The sequence below is a fragment of the Aquarana catesbeiana genome, linkage group LG06 (genome assembly GCF_042186555.1).
Source record: "Aquarana catesbeiana isolate 2022-GZ linkage group LG06, ASM4218655v1, whole genome shotgun sequence".
In the NCBI taxonomy this organism is placed as follows: Eukaryota; Metazoa; Chordata; class Amphibia; order Anura; family Ranidae; genus Aquarana; species Aquarana catesbeiana.
Genome location: NC_133329.1, coordinates 59,723,931 through 59,738,954, shown reverse-complemented (window position 1 = coordinate 59,738,954; position 15,024 = coordinate 59,723,931). Strand labels below are relative to the sequence as shown.

The following is a 15,024-nucleotide window of genomic DNA, read 5'->3' as shown; positions in this document are numbered from 1 at the left end:
AGATTGTGAGCTCCGAAGAGCAGAACTCCTCATACATTTCCCTTTTTAGAAAATTTTAAAGAACAGAACTCTCATTCCTCTTCTCTATTACTGTAGATTTAAAGCTATAAAGATCAGGACCTACAGTATGTACCTTTTCCATATTAGATTAAAAGCTCTAAAGAGCAAGACCCTCATATATTTTTCCATCTAAATCATAAGCTCTAAAGAGCAGGGCTTTCATACCTTGTCCTTATTAGATTGTAAGCTCTGAAGAGCAGGACCCTCATACCTTTTCCCTATTCGATTGTAAGATCTATCAGTTTGAAGTGTCACACTGTATCTTCTGTGTCCTATTAGATTGCATTTTCTGAGGAGCATACATTTTCCCTTTAAGATTGGGAGCTCCAAAGAGCAGAACTCTCATACATTTCCCTTATTAGAGTGCAAGCTCTATGGAGCAGAAGCAGGATATAGAGCAGTCTAAGGAACAGGATCTTCATATCTTTTCCCAATTAGATTTTAAGCTCTAAGGGACATTACTATTTTTTCTTTTCTGGATTGTATACTGGTTTGTATGCTGTAACAAGCAAGACCCTCATCCCTTATGTGTCCTACTACGTTGTAAGCTCCAAGGAGTAAAACCCTTATACTAAACCCCTTTTCTTCTGTTGAAATATTATGTTCTGTATTTTAATTATGTGTACTTACTGTACACCCAACTGTAGAAGTATGTATGAACAATATATTATCAATACTCATAATGTAAATCAATGAATATTAAGGATGGGATAAAAATAGATTAAATGAGCTCCCGTTATTATTTTTCTAATTGCCATGTGAAAGTGAAATATTTTCTGTTCATTTTACTAACATTTGGCAATATATGTGGAATTCAGCTAAACTGTTTTCAAAAATCAGCTAAACTTATTTTAAAAATTGAAGAGGTGAGGGACTGGCGGCAAGAGTACAGCTGCCTGTGTTGGGTACTTGGGTCTAGCAGGAGCCAGGACAAATGAGTATAAGATTTGATTTGGTTGGGAACTGAGGGGGGGGGGGGGGGGGGGCATTGGGGAGCATTGGTTAAAATTGCTCTCTGTGTGGATGCGGGAGTCTCTCTGCAGAGGTCTGACACAACCCCAGCTGACTCCTGAGACCTAACTCTCTTCAATTAGCAAAGATCATGCTTCCTGCTGAATGGAGAGCTCCAAGGAGTGTGTTGAACCTCTACAGATAGACCACTGCTTCTGCACAGAGAGCAAGGGTCCCTCTCTGCAGCATGCTAGCTGTGGACAGCCTTTTTCTATCTAAGCTGCGGCTTCTTTCTAAAGAAAACCAAAAACGAAGACTTTGTTTTGATGCACCCAGAATGCATTTTGCTGATTAAAACTGAAAATTCAGTCGGGCTTTAAAGTAAGCTTGTGCTTTGTCAAGGTAGCTCAAAGAGAACATGCGCTAATGGAAGGAGCGCCAGACCAAAGGATAAAAGAATCCAAATTCATTTATTAGATTGTACTAAAACACTTCCAACCAGGGACAGACTTTCCATTGGGCCCCGGCCAATAGGGGGCCCTGCCCGTTACGAAAGCCGCCGAGAGCGGCCAAAAAGCCGCAGAGAGCTGATGAGAGCGGCCGAAAACCGCCAAGAGCGCCCGAGAGTGGCCGAAAGCTGGCTCTGTATCTCGACCGCGCCATTTTTAAACTGAAAGGCTGCAATGACAAGTTTGCAAATGACACTGGGGCAAGGCTACACTGACACTGACAAGGCTGCACTGACACTGACAAGGCTGCAATGACACTGACAAGGCTGCAGATAGACACTGATAAGGCTGCATTGATGGGCATTTAAATATACGTTTTTTCCTTAAACTTCTCTCCTAAAAGTTTTTTTCCTTAAAATTCCCTCCTAAACCTAGGGTGCGCGTTATACGCCGACACATGTTATACGCCGATAAATACAGTAATTATCATTTTATACATTTTTATTGCTTTTATTAATCGTGGACCCAGGAGGAATACCAGTACAGTATTCCCCACTTATACGCTTATATATTATCTACTTTTGTGAGTAGCCATTTGGCTGTTTTGTCTTGTCCAATTAAACAGAAGTTCTTTAATACTGCACTGAGTCTGGCGCACCTTGTCCTTTTCTATTTCTGTTTTATAGAGCTGTGCATATGTATAGAAGGGTAGGGCCCGAAAGTGACTCAAGCCCAGGGCCCCACCACCCTAAGTCCTGCCCTGCTTCCAACACATTTCAGGGGTCAGAGAAAACTCCCCCTTCATCAGGGCTACAAAAAAAACAAAAAACAATGTGATGTAAATGTGACTGGTCTAAAATCATGAACAACATGTAGGCAGATGCAGTCTGCTTTCTCCACTGCAGGTGGAGCTCAACCACAAAAGCAGTGCAGAGAGAGAGGAAGTCAAGAGGATCTTGGTTCCTCTATGGTTTTTTGGGTCACTGGGGCAGCGATCCGGTTGAATGCTGGTAGCAAATGTGATCCTGGTGGCCATCTGGGGTCAGGCAGAGTCTTTTTAAGACCCTGGCTCCTGGGTTTTGCGCGATATTAATATATGGATAGTAGGGTCAGGTCACCCGTCTGTCAGGGACAGTATTAGCAGCAGGGAAAGCTTCCAGACAAGTAGGGAAAGCATAGGGATCTACTTCTATTCCTGGAAACCTTCTCACTTGGGTTTGGTCTGGCCAAGCCACATTCCGCCCCTCCAAGCAGATGCTGTCAGCTCAGCTGAGACCAATTCCACTACACGCTGTTGTCATCCGTAAGTGTTCGCAATTTGGTGTGTGTGTTAAAGCGCTACTTTTGTAAATATCTCTTTTGCTTCATTTAAGAATAAAGTAGTAGCAAAGCCTGCACCCAACAGGATCTTAAACAATATATAAAGCTTTACTGATATACCCTGAATATCAATAACGATTTCCATACTGTTTAAGATTCTGTTGGGTGTCGGCATTGCTAATACTTTGGACTGTCTCTGGCCTCAGACAGAGCACCAACCTGTTTTACAGCCCGATTAGGAGATATGGGTAGAGTGCGGTGAGTTTATTTCCTTGGTTATTGAAGAACTAAAGCAGATTCAAAACCAATTCCTGTAAACAATAATTACATGAGGCCAAAGTTTTGAGTTCAGAATTTGTGGAGGACATCTGGATTAAAGACAGCATACTCAGTATAAAATATCATAAATTCCTGGTTATAAGGATCTTGAACTGTGTTTTCCATGTAGACAGAATCCAAATGGGATAACAAGTTTCTTTCAATGTTGGCCAACCACGTGGTCAGCTTTTGGTCTATCTCATAGTACTTCTCGAAAGGTCAGTCCACTCCCTTCCATTTTCTTCTTGTATTCTTCATCAAACAAAATGTTCTGAGACACTGAAAAGTGATTCTTCCAATCTCCGACTTTGCCTAAAACAAGGACATCATTATCAGAACAGAGCTCTGACACAACAAGGAACATAGGGGCTCCATTCACAGAACCAGATCCCATGTGGTATGTAGGTGTCCAGACACATTTTCCCTAAATACCGCATGCGATCCTGAAACTGTCAATTCACTATACCGTTCAGCGGTATTTACTGCAAAACGCTGAAAACGCTTAGTAAATACCGCATGTAAAGGGGTTAAACTCAGTTCACTGAAGGAAATAATTACATGCATGCGGTATCTGCACCCCCCTCCCCCCTGAAAGGTGCCAATTGAGGCACCGGAGGGGGGAGGAATCCGATGAGTGGAAGTTCCACTTTAGGGTGGAACTCCGCTTTAAGTAGTGGTCAAAGCATGCGGTATTTAAAGTAATTGTAAAGGTTTGTTTTTTTTTGTTTTTTTTTTAAATAACAAACATGTTATACTTACCTGCTCTGTGCAAGGGTTTTGCACAGAGCAGCCCCGATCCTCCTTTTCTGGGGACCCCACGAAGAGCCACTTTCCATTGAGGCACCCGTGCGGGCTCGCTCCCAAGTCCTGCTGCTGCATCCATTGACACAGACAGCAGGACTAGGCCCCACCCCCTGTGTCACTGGATTTGATTGACAGCAGCGGGTGCCAGTGGCTCCTGCTGCTAGCAATCTATAAAATGAGGACCTGAAACAGTGTCTAGAGCTGCTGTGCTCATCCTCGACGCTGGAATGATCGGGTTCAGGTAAGTAAAAGGGGGGCTTTGGGGGGGGGGCAGCTGCAGCACAGAAGGTTTTTCACCTTAATGCATAAAATGCATTAAGGTGAAAACCATGAGACTTTACGGAAACTCCTTTAAGGAATATGTACTGGTCATCAAAGAGGCAGGCTGCCAGCATCCTTAACAACCAGTAACTGTCATGGTTGTTAAGGAGTGGGCGGACGGTGTGCCCCTTAACCGATGAGTCATCAGCTGTCAGCAGGGTTCAGCTGAATGTAATGAAAAGAATTACCGGCAGGGAACTCCGCTGACAGCTGATGACTCATCAGTGGTTAAAGACGCGGAGGCCGCCCGCTCCTTAACAACCATGACAATTGGTTGTTAGGGACACTGGTATTTACTACTGTGTACTACTACAACGCAGTATTTACTACTGTTAATAAATACGCCAGATACCGCCAAGCGTTACATTTCCGCAAGTTTCCCCTACGAAAATACCGCATGACATTTTAGTAGCGTTTTTTTAGTAAATACCGAAAAACATTTTAAAAACGCTATGAGGTATTTTACTGAAAATTTTAAAGAAGAAAAAAACGCTTTGTGAATGGAGCCCATGATCTATGTCCATAATGAGTCTACTTTCTAGTTGAAGATATTATACCTTTCCTCATGAATTTGGAGACAGACTGATCCATCAGTTGAGATGATAGGACACTATAGTTGGCCATAGGATTATCTTTCATGACTTCAAATGACGTGTGATAAAGGATCTTTTCGAGGACCTCATCGGACACATCTTTCTCCAGGAACTCAATGATCTTCTTTATCTCTCGTTTTGGGTCCTAGAAAGAAAAAAAAAAGAAGAAGGAAATAACAACACATGCAGGGGATTAAATAGGATCCCCTCACCTCAACCATGTCTTCATAGAAGATGTAGAGTATTCGTTGTTTGTCTTTTGCTTTCCACCAGCCGATGACATGATCAAACCAGCTTCCCCAAGGCACTGAAAGGAAAGACATTTATACTTATGAAATGTCCCCTCTTCTGGACCCAATCCCTCTTTCCCTCATAACTGTGACCTCCACATATGTATACCCCTGTTTGAAGAGAACCTTTTTTTGGAGACACTATGCCCCTTCCATGTTGTGTTGTTGCAATACTGGTATTCGCATAAAAGTGTATTATTTAATTGTGCACATTGACCGAATTCTGATGAAGACAGCATATGGAATATTAGTTTTCTCTTACAGTACTCCTAATACTGATCGACGGGATTTAGGGTTTTACTTAAAGGGTCATCAATGGCAATATTTTGTTATATTAGAGAGCCGCACCCCACACTTACCGTCTCCAGCCAGAAAAGTTGAGAAGTACTCATTCCAGGTCCCGGGGTCTGGTAGACCCTTGTTCATCAGCTGGAAGTAGTAGTATGACACCATGCAGTCCTTGGCATTCCTGGCCACATATATGACCTGCATGGAGGAGGTAAGTGGCACTTAGAAGATGTCCATACACATTTTTTTAAAACTACAGACATACAGGCAATACAACTTCTTAGTGGTTCGTACTGCTGCCTTGCAGCACTGCTCTCTTATGCTCAGTTCCCACCTAGATACGCTGTGTGGGATATTTGCTTGTTCTTCCATGGCTTTTTGCATTCCCTAATCCAAAGACATACTGGGAGGTTAATGGGCTTCTCAGCATGCTGGCCCCTATGGTGCATATGTACCCTTAATAGAGAAGTTAGAAAGTAAGCCTCTGGTGCAGAGACTAATGTGACTAGCTCCGTGTTCTCAGTACAGCACTGCAGTATATGTCAGAACCATATAAATGTATAATAATGTGTGACTGTGGGGGGCAACATTAGAGTGTAAACTCCTATGGTGTAGTAGAGACTGATGTAACTGGCTCAGTGTTTTCTGTACAACACCGTGGTATAGGTCTGAGCAATATAATGTATAATAATAATAATAGTGTGTGACTGTGTGGGGGCATTAGAGTGTAAGCTCTTCTGGTGCAGAGGCTGCTGTGATTGGCTCAGTGAACAGCACTGTTTTTATTTTTTTGTCAGGGCTATATAAAAGTACAATAATAATAGAGTGTGACTGTAGGGGGCATTAGAGTGCAAGCTCCTCTGGTGCAGAGGCTGCTGTGACTGGCTCAGTGTTCTATGTATAGCACTGTGGTATATGTCAGAACTACTGTATATAAAAGTATAATACCAATAACGACTGAATGCGCTGGGACATTAAAAGAGAAGTATGTATTTTTTTAATTTTTTTTTTATAATCATATTTACCTAGGTGGATGCATCAGACCGATGCTGTATCTGTCCTCCGGAGTCTCTGCAATGAGAACCGAGCCACCGAACACCGTCGATGGCTCGGTTCTCATAGAATCCCCGAGCGTAGAGATGCTGCCTCTCATTGGAGTGCTGAGCTGTGGAGGGGTGGGGAGCGGTCGTCTCAGTGGCTCGCTGAGACTGCCATCAATCAAGGCAGCTGGCGGATCCAGACTTCGGAAGTCGGGATGACGCGCTGCCTGGACTGATCCTGGTGACGTCAGCAAAGAGCCGACTTCAGACCGATCTCCGCTGAAAACGGGTCACAGGAGTGCAAAACAAATTGCACTCCTGTGACCCATAAAAGAAGCCCAGCCTAAAAAGCTCAGGCTGGACTTCTCCTTTAAACTCAGTGCAGGTTTCCTTTAAAGTATCCTGTTATCCTTACTTTATTCCTTTTTGTTGTATTTTCCCGACTCACCTTGGTGTTCTTCTCCAAAAAAGATGGTGGCAGCAGCTTTATTGGCATATGCGTTTTTAGCAGACGAGGGGATGGCATGTTAGCAGCGGCTTCCACTCCTGAAATATACGACACATCGTCACCTTGCTAATTAAGCTGATTAGTCCATCTAACTCAGCCTTGGTGTCTGGATGAAGCAGAACAATAAAAAAAAAGCTTTCCACAGCTTAAGGTGTATCTAAAACCAACAAGAAAAAATGAATATATTGAAGCCTACTAGATGTAGGGGCTGCATTTGTTTTCCAATGCCGCGTACACACGACCGGACTTTACGGCATACTTGGTCCGGCGGACCGGAGTCCGTCGGACAATTCAATCGTGTGTGGGCTCCAGCGGACTTTTTTCCCCCAAAAGTTCGATGGACCTAGAAATGAAACATGTTTCAAATCTTTTCGACGGACTCGAGTCCGGTCGAAAAATCCGCTCGTCTTTATGCTAGTCCGACGGACAAAAAAACGACGCTAGGGCAGCTATTGGCTACTGGCTATGAACTTCCTTGTTTTAGTCCGGTGTACGTCATCACGTATGAATCCGTTGGACTTTGTTTGATCGTGTGTAGGCAAGTCTGTTCATTCGTAAAGTCCGTTGTAAAGTCCGTCGAAAAGTCCGCCGAACCAAGTATGCCGTAAAGTCCGCTCGTGTGTACGCGGCATAATACAGCCACAGTCCCCTGCAGTGTTCTTTTGCCACAAGATGTCCTCAGTCTTTCAGGTTGAATGAGGCCCACAGTCATCAAACCTAGAATTAAAGTGGTTGTAAACCCTTACAGACCACTTTGACTTACAGGTAAACCTAGATTAAGGCTTACCTGTAGGTCCAAAAAATATCTCCTAAACCTAAACGGTTTAGGAGATATTTGCAGAAATAGCAGCACCGATGTCTACGGCGCATGCGCCGTACGCAGGCGCACTGAGCGCGCCACTGCTAAGGGCGATATGCCGTTAGTGGCGGCTCCCGTGCGCATGTGCGGGAGTGACGTCATCGTGGCTCTGGCCAATCACAACGCCGGAGCCACGATACCCGGAAGATGAACGCTCCGTAGCAGAGGGGACAGCGGTGACATCACAGGCTCCTGTGTCAGGTAAGTGACACATAATGGGCTACTATGCAATGCATAGTAGCCCATTATGCTTTACAGGGAAACAAAGAGGAAGTAAACCCATCAGGGTTTACTTCCTCTTTAATATGTGTTCAGTTTTAAAGGAAAGAGGCGGCAACCCTACCGGGTACTGAGCGCCAGGGTTGCCAACCGCCAGTAAATTTCCTGACAGTTTGTAAAAATCTGTGATATTTTTACAACTGCCAGTAAATATCAGGGGCTGATAATTTCATGTTGTGTTGACTTTTTAAGTGTAAATCAAGCAAATTATTTTGTTATAGGTATTGTCAGTGTTTCCATATCATGTTTATACTGTTCAAATTATTCACTGTGTTAGTTTTCAATAGGAGTTCTGTCATTTCTCAGGTTGCAAGTAAAAAATGTACTACGCCAGGAAATTTTCCATATTTTGTCCATAAAAAATGCTACGGGAGGTTGGCAACCCTGCTGGGTGCCAGTGCTGGGACAAGCTCTTTTAGAGCCCAGGGCGAACATGCCAAACTGCGCCCCCCCAAGATGTATAAGTATTATGTGTCAGCAAACCCCCCCCCTTTCCAAAGAAAAAATATGAGCACTAATCTGCATGCTTTCCCTTTATAAATCCCCCCTACAGGGAACCAAGGGGGGGTGCGGACCGCCCCGAGTGACACACATGGGGGGGGGGTGTCAGGCACTGCCCAGGGACACCCAGGTGCATGTGGGGCCCCTGCACTTTCCCTGTCTTTGCAGCTTTGTAAATAGTTGATCCGATCAGCAGAGAGCCCAGCGATGTTGGGGGAGGCTGTCTGTAACTCCCCCCTGTCATCTCATCAAGTTAGGCTGTCCCTCGGGGATGTTAACTATCTCTCGAGGTAGTGGAAGGTGGTGGGCGGGGTTGGGGTGTGGCTGCCTCCTCCTATAGACTCCTCCCCTCAGGCTGACCCCCCTCCCGCAGCTAAAGAAGAAAGGAGAAGAGACCACAGCAGCCCAGGAATGCTGTAAGATGCTGTAAGTGACTGAGCAATGCACATTGTCACTACATGCAGAACGCTGTATCCTGGCCTAGGCCAACAAGGCCCAGGCCTAGGGCAGCACTTTGCAGGGGGGCAGCACGGAAAGCGTCCCCACTGTTAGTGTAGCACCAGTCTTATGGGGCGGACTGGGCTGAGAGGCAAATTAGTCTAGTGCCCACAAAAAGTGCCGCACTGCTTCCGGTATGAGGGCGGCCGGCATTCCGCAACTGTGGGGGGGGGGGCTTAAAGTAGAACTATAGGCAACACTTTTTTTTTTCATTTTGGCTAGAATAATGCCTTGTACACATGGTCGGACATTCCGACAACAAAATCCATGGATTTTTTCCGACGGATGTTGGCTCAAACTTATCTTGCATACACACGGTCACACAAAGTTGTTGGAAAATCCGATCGTTCTGAACGCGGTGACGTAAAGCACGTACGTCGGGACTATAAACAGGGCAGTAGCCAATAGCTTTCATCTCTTAATTTATTCTGAGCATGCGTGGCACTTTGTGCGTCGGATTTGTGTACACAAGATCGGAATTTCAGACAACGGATTTTGTTGTCGGAAAATTTTATAGCCTGCTCTCAAACTTTGTGTGTCGGAAATTCCTATAGAAAATGTCCGATGGAGCCCACACACGGTCGGAATTTCCGACAACAAGGTCCTATCACACATTTTCCATCGGAAAATCCGACCGTGTGTACGGGGCATAAGGGAGGGTTATAGCCCCTGTCAGTTTATTTTTTACTATCTTTATCCAATTGCAGAGATTTCCCTTCACTTCCTGCCCCATAGCCAAACAGGAAGTTAGAGGAAATCTATGCAAATTATGGGAATCCGTTGCCCCCCCCCCCCCCCCCCAGGCCCTCAGAAATAGTGTCCCCACTCGAAAATTTCAGGGCAGGTCTTAAACAGCAAGGGGTGTGGCCTTGACAGGAAGGGGTGGGTCATATTTAAATTAGGGGGTACAGGAGTTTAGTGAGGCTTAGGGCAGCAAAAACCTAAATACACCACTGCCTAGCCTATCTTAATATACCCACCTAACCTGGCTCTATATATTACCCTAACCTAGCACTATATAGTACCCTAACCTGACACTATATACCACCCTGACCTGACACTATATACCCACCTAACCTGGCTCTATATATCACCCTGACCTGGCACTATATACCACCCTGATCTGACACTTTATACCACCCTGACCTGACACTATATACCCACCTAACCTGGCTCTATATACCACCCTGACCTGGCACTATATAACACCCTGACCTGGCTCTATATACCACCCTGACCTGGCACTATATACCACCCTGATCTGACACTTTATACCACCCTGACCTGACACTATATACCCACCTAACCTGGCTCTATATACCACCCTGACCTGGCACTATATAACACCCTGACCTGGCTCTATATACCACCCTGACCTGGCACTATATACCACCCTGACCTGGCACTATATACCACCCTTACCTAGCACTATATACCACCCTGACCTGACCCTATACACCCACCTAACCTGGCTCTATATATCACCCTAACCTGGCACTATATATGTGTGGTGGGTGCCAGATATAGGATCCAACCCGGGGTGCCAAATGCTCTAGGTGCTCCCCTGCTCCCAGTACAAATCCGATTCCCCTGCTGAATTCCCCCAGCACCAATGCCCCCCTCCCCCCTTCTAGCACCTCTTCTAGCACAGATCTTCTACCCTTCAAATCCCACACATCTCCCCCCCCTCCTAGCTCAAACCCCCCTCCCAAAAATGTCCCCTCCTAGCACAAGTCCCCCCAATTCTTCTCCAGCACAACCCCCCCCCCCCCCCAAAAAAATGTCCCCTCCTAGCACAAGTCCCCCCATTCATCTCTACTAGCACAAACCCACCCCCCTCCAAAAAAAAGTGTCCCTCCCAGCACAAATCCCCCCCATAAAAAGAAAACAATGTCCCCTCCTAGCACAATTCCCCCATTCATCTATACTATCTCACCCCCCCCCCCCCAAAAAAAAATTCCCCTCTTGGCACAATTTCCCTCCCTCCTCTACCATATCACCTGTTCTAGCACAAAGCCCCCTTCCTAGCACTGAACCTCTTCCCCATCCCACCTTCAAACACAAATCCATCTAACTTACCACTTCTAGCACACGGCCCCAAATTTTCCCTCCTAGAACAATTCTTACCCCTTGCTACCCCTGAAATTCCCCCTCCCAACACAAATCCCCTCCTCCCTCAATCTCCTCATGGTGCCCCCAACCTCCCACCTCACATGATACCACAGCACCCTCCTGCCCACCCCTTGTCCCAGCCCTGCTGAGCGCTGTGATCCACTGTGTCCATTAGACACAGCAGTCATGGGAATGCACTGCTGTGTGCCCCAGGTGGCATGCTAGTGTGCATGTGACGGGCAGTGAATGTATCAGTATGTTACCCGGCCTGGCTGTGCTGCCCACTAGCAGTATATGTACCGTTAGCGGATGGCAAATGGATAATGCCAGAGCCACTCTTAGTGGCCAAATGCCAATGTATGCATTGACATACCTCCTTATACCCAGTCTGTTTGGATTGTATGGTCATCTGCTGACTTGGCTTCATCTACAGGCAGCCTAACTCTTCTTCAGAACTTGAATCCAATGCAATTGCAGCATGGGGGATATTGTTCTTTTGAAGTATAAGAAGGGCAATAAGCTGTGCACTGTGCAAGTACAGTTGCACTCATTTTGACTAAAGCTTAATGAAGGTGGTGAAGCTTCACTTTAAAAAGAATATCCAATCAGGTGCAAGGAATTTAAAAAACAAAAAACAAAAGCAAAAAAAACTGCATTTTAGCTTGCACATTGATGGAAATCAGCAGAGCTTCTCTACCTTCACTAAGCTCTGGGGGAAATTAATGCAACTGCACTTGCAAAGTGTACCGTCTATTTGCCTTTAGTAAATCACCCCAATGACTTTCCTGAGATTTGTCTCTGCGAAGTACTAACACTGACTGAGGGAACATGGAAGCAAAGGATAGGGTCTAGCAAGGACTGAACTTACTAAAACTAAACAGGAGGGGAGGACAAACGAAAAAAACCAAATCACATAAGTAAACAAGTTATACGGGCCCAAAACTTTCACTAGATGTCATCATACTACAGAATAATAATAACTTGATGCAGTTCAAAAAAAGCCAGAAAAATGACATAAAAAGTGGGGCAGAGCAATTTGTACAATCCAATACCACCCAGCACTAAGAGAAGACTGAAGATGAAATGGACCCTGCGTTATATATCCAGCAAGAAAACATCTGACAAGGGTCAGTTTAAAAAAAAAATCAATTAGGGGGAACAGGAGTTGGGGGAGAATGGGGTTTTTTTGGTATTTTTCTGCTGGAGGCATTTCCACTGGCTGTACCCGTGACACTACAGTGAGAGAGGTGAAATGTTCTGAATGGGGACACCAAACCCGACATTGGATTCCACTTGAGCTAACTCCCCGTATGACCACAGTTGTGTTGTACATCACAAGTATTACCTGGTGGTATTGGTTTGACGTTCAAATCTAAGAAGGGAACTTTGATAAAGCAGGGGGCCCGCATGCTCTGCTCCACATCGCCCTGTAGCAGGATCAGGTCCGCAATCTCCTGCATCCACGTGGTACCTTGGAAAAAAAAAATAGTTATGCTTTGTCAGCCTGCCAATAGACTTACAGGTATCTCTATAGGAATGACAACCAGGGAGACACCTACCCAAGTGCGTATTTGGACCAAAAAGACTGACCCCACTACAAGACCTGATGACAGTGCACTAGACTATACTAAACTTTGACCCTTTCTCACTCCTGTAATGAAGTATCAGTAAAACCGCCGCCTTATAACTCAACTCCAGCCAAAACGTTTTTTGTGGTCTTGGACAGAGACGAGGAGGGTTAGAACAGAGGTCAGCAACCCTAAATTTGCATCGCAGTCACCCAAAATCCCCGTAATGTGTTTGTTTCCTATGATCATCAGTGGCCATATTGCAGTATTTTCTTAAAATACCTCAATCAGCAAAATACAGCATTATGGCCACTAGACGGAGCCAACGATCATAGGAGGTAAACACATTACTGGAGTTATTGGTGATGGTTGTGTGAATGCTGGAGGCATTTGCACAGCATATTCTTTTATAAATAGACCCCTTAGTGTTTTGTTCACTAGCATTAGACAACTGACATGCCAATGAACAATAGTGTTTTGTAGTCTTATTTTTTTTTAATTTTTGCATTCGTTGTATTGCTAATGGTTATTAATTAAGAAATATTAAGTGCAACTTGCCATCATTGATATAACTATGAGTGCAAAAATTAATAACGAGTGAACACAAAACATGCCCAGCTCCAATGCATGCCATTCAGACCTCAGATGATCAGAACTAATGCATTACCTTCAGACCACAGATCATCAGACCCAATACCTGTCCTTCAGAGCTCGGATCGGACCCAATACCTGCCCTTCAGAGCTCAAATCATCAGACCCAATGCATACTCTTCAGACCCAGAGGCATAACTAGAATCTTCAGGGCCCCGGTGCAAGAAACCATGAAGGGCCCCCACCAGGGGCGTTGCTAGGTCTACAAAAGATCTCCGGCTAGAGTCCATAGCAGCGAAGTAAAGAAAGTCATACACTTGGGTGGGCATACAAATGTATATAATATACAAGTGTGTGTGTGTGTATATATATATATATATATATATATATATATATATATATAAAATATTGTTACATAGTGCAGATCCCCCCTTACATCAGGGTCCCCAGAGAGCCTCCACTAACATCAGGATCCTCAAAGAGCCTCCCTACTTGCATTAGGATCCCCAGAGAGTCCCCCCCCTCTTACATTAGGGTCCCCAGAGAGTCCCCCCCCCCACGTACATCAGGGTCCTCAGAATTAGGGATGAGCTTTCTGTTCGGGTCGAACATGAGTTCAACTCAAACAGTGGCTGTTCGCTCGTTCGTCGAAAACCGAACATTATGAGCCGTTCGCGCCAAATTCGAGCGGTGCGTAACAGTCCATAATTCACTGTGGGAGCGCAGTGCATTGCTTTATGATGATTGGCCAGAGCATGCATGCATGCTTTGGCCAATCACAGCGCCCTCAGCTAAGAGAGCCATAATTGGCCAAAGGCAGGGTACCTTTTTCCAATTATGGCTCAGGGGGACTAAGTCCACACCCCACACCATATAAGGCCGCTTGCACGTCAGCCTCGTGTAGTGTGTTGTTGGCGTGGACGAAGAGAGAGTGTCATTTAGATTGAGCAGACAGGCAGGTTATTTAGTTAGCTGCAGTGTATTTAATATATATTTGTAGTCAGAGTCTTCAACTTGGGAATGCGATACCCTAACAACCAAGGCCTGAGGTGTGCCTTGGACTAGCTGGTCAGTATGCCTGAAAAGAGGGCAAAAAAGACACATTATTTAGGTGTGATAAGAAAGCTATGAAGGGTAGGTAACAATCCGTCTAGTAGAGTAGCGCGCGCCCGGATGGCTACAATATATGAATCCGGTATGTATCCACTATGACAGGAGGAAAACCACTGTCTCATAACTTAGTGATGAGAAGGAACCCCCTATTGAACCTGCAAGGCTGCCCAGAACCCAAACAAACGCCCGTGAATGATTGGATTGAGCCTGATGCCCGAGAAAACCCAGACATGAGAACGAACTGCTTGTGATGAGAGGATACGTGGGGGAAAGAGAGCAAGGGCTGGCCCGAGGAGCCCCTGCAAAATAATGGAGAAGATGGAAACACTTCAAACGGACACCACTAAAGTGGCTCTGTGAAATTCCCACAAACCCCTGGCCTACCTATACTTGGTATGGGGAAGTAAAAGGGTGAGTTGCAAAAATGGACGAACTGGCAGGAGTGCAGAACAGCCCCCCGCATGCAGCCAGCGTGACCCGGGATATATGGTGGACAGCCCCCCCCCGCCAGCGTGACCCCTGGAGAAGTGAGGTGGACAGCCCCCCTCATGCTACCAACGT

At 45.4% G+C, this 15,024-nt stretch overlaps 1 protein-coding gene across 1 annotated transcript in view; it reads right to left on the bottom strand.

Annotated features, from left to right (window-relative positions):
* Nucleotides 1-358: 358 nt before the first annotated feature.
* Nucleotides 359-15,024, bottom strand: part of LOC141148506 (sulfotransferase 1C4-like) — a 58,460-nt gene continuing 43,794 nt past the window's right edge. Inside the window, exons 3-8 of the mRNA XM_073636033.1 lie at nt 12,537-12,662; nt 6,883-6,980; nt 5,466-5,592; nt 5,029-5,123; nt 4,781-4,961; nt 359-3,410 (exon numbers count right to left, since the gene is read on the bottom strand). Of these exons, the coding sequence (XP_073492134.1) occupies nt 3,298-3,410; nt 4,781-4,961; nt 5,029-5,123; nt 5,466-5,592; nt 6,883-6,980; nt 12,537-12,662 (740 nt within the window). The 3' untranslated portion in view covers nt 359-3,297. The remainder of the gene's footprint in view (nt 3,411-4,780; nt 4,962-5,028; nt 5,124-5,465; nt 5,593-6,882; nt 6,981-12,536; nt 12,663-15,024) is intronic.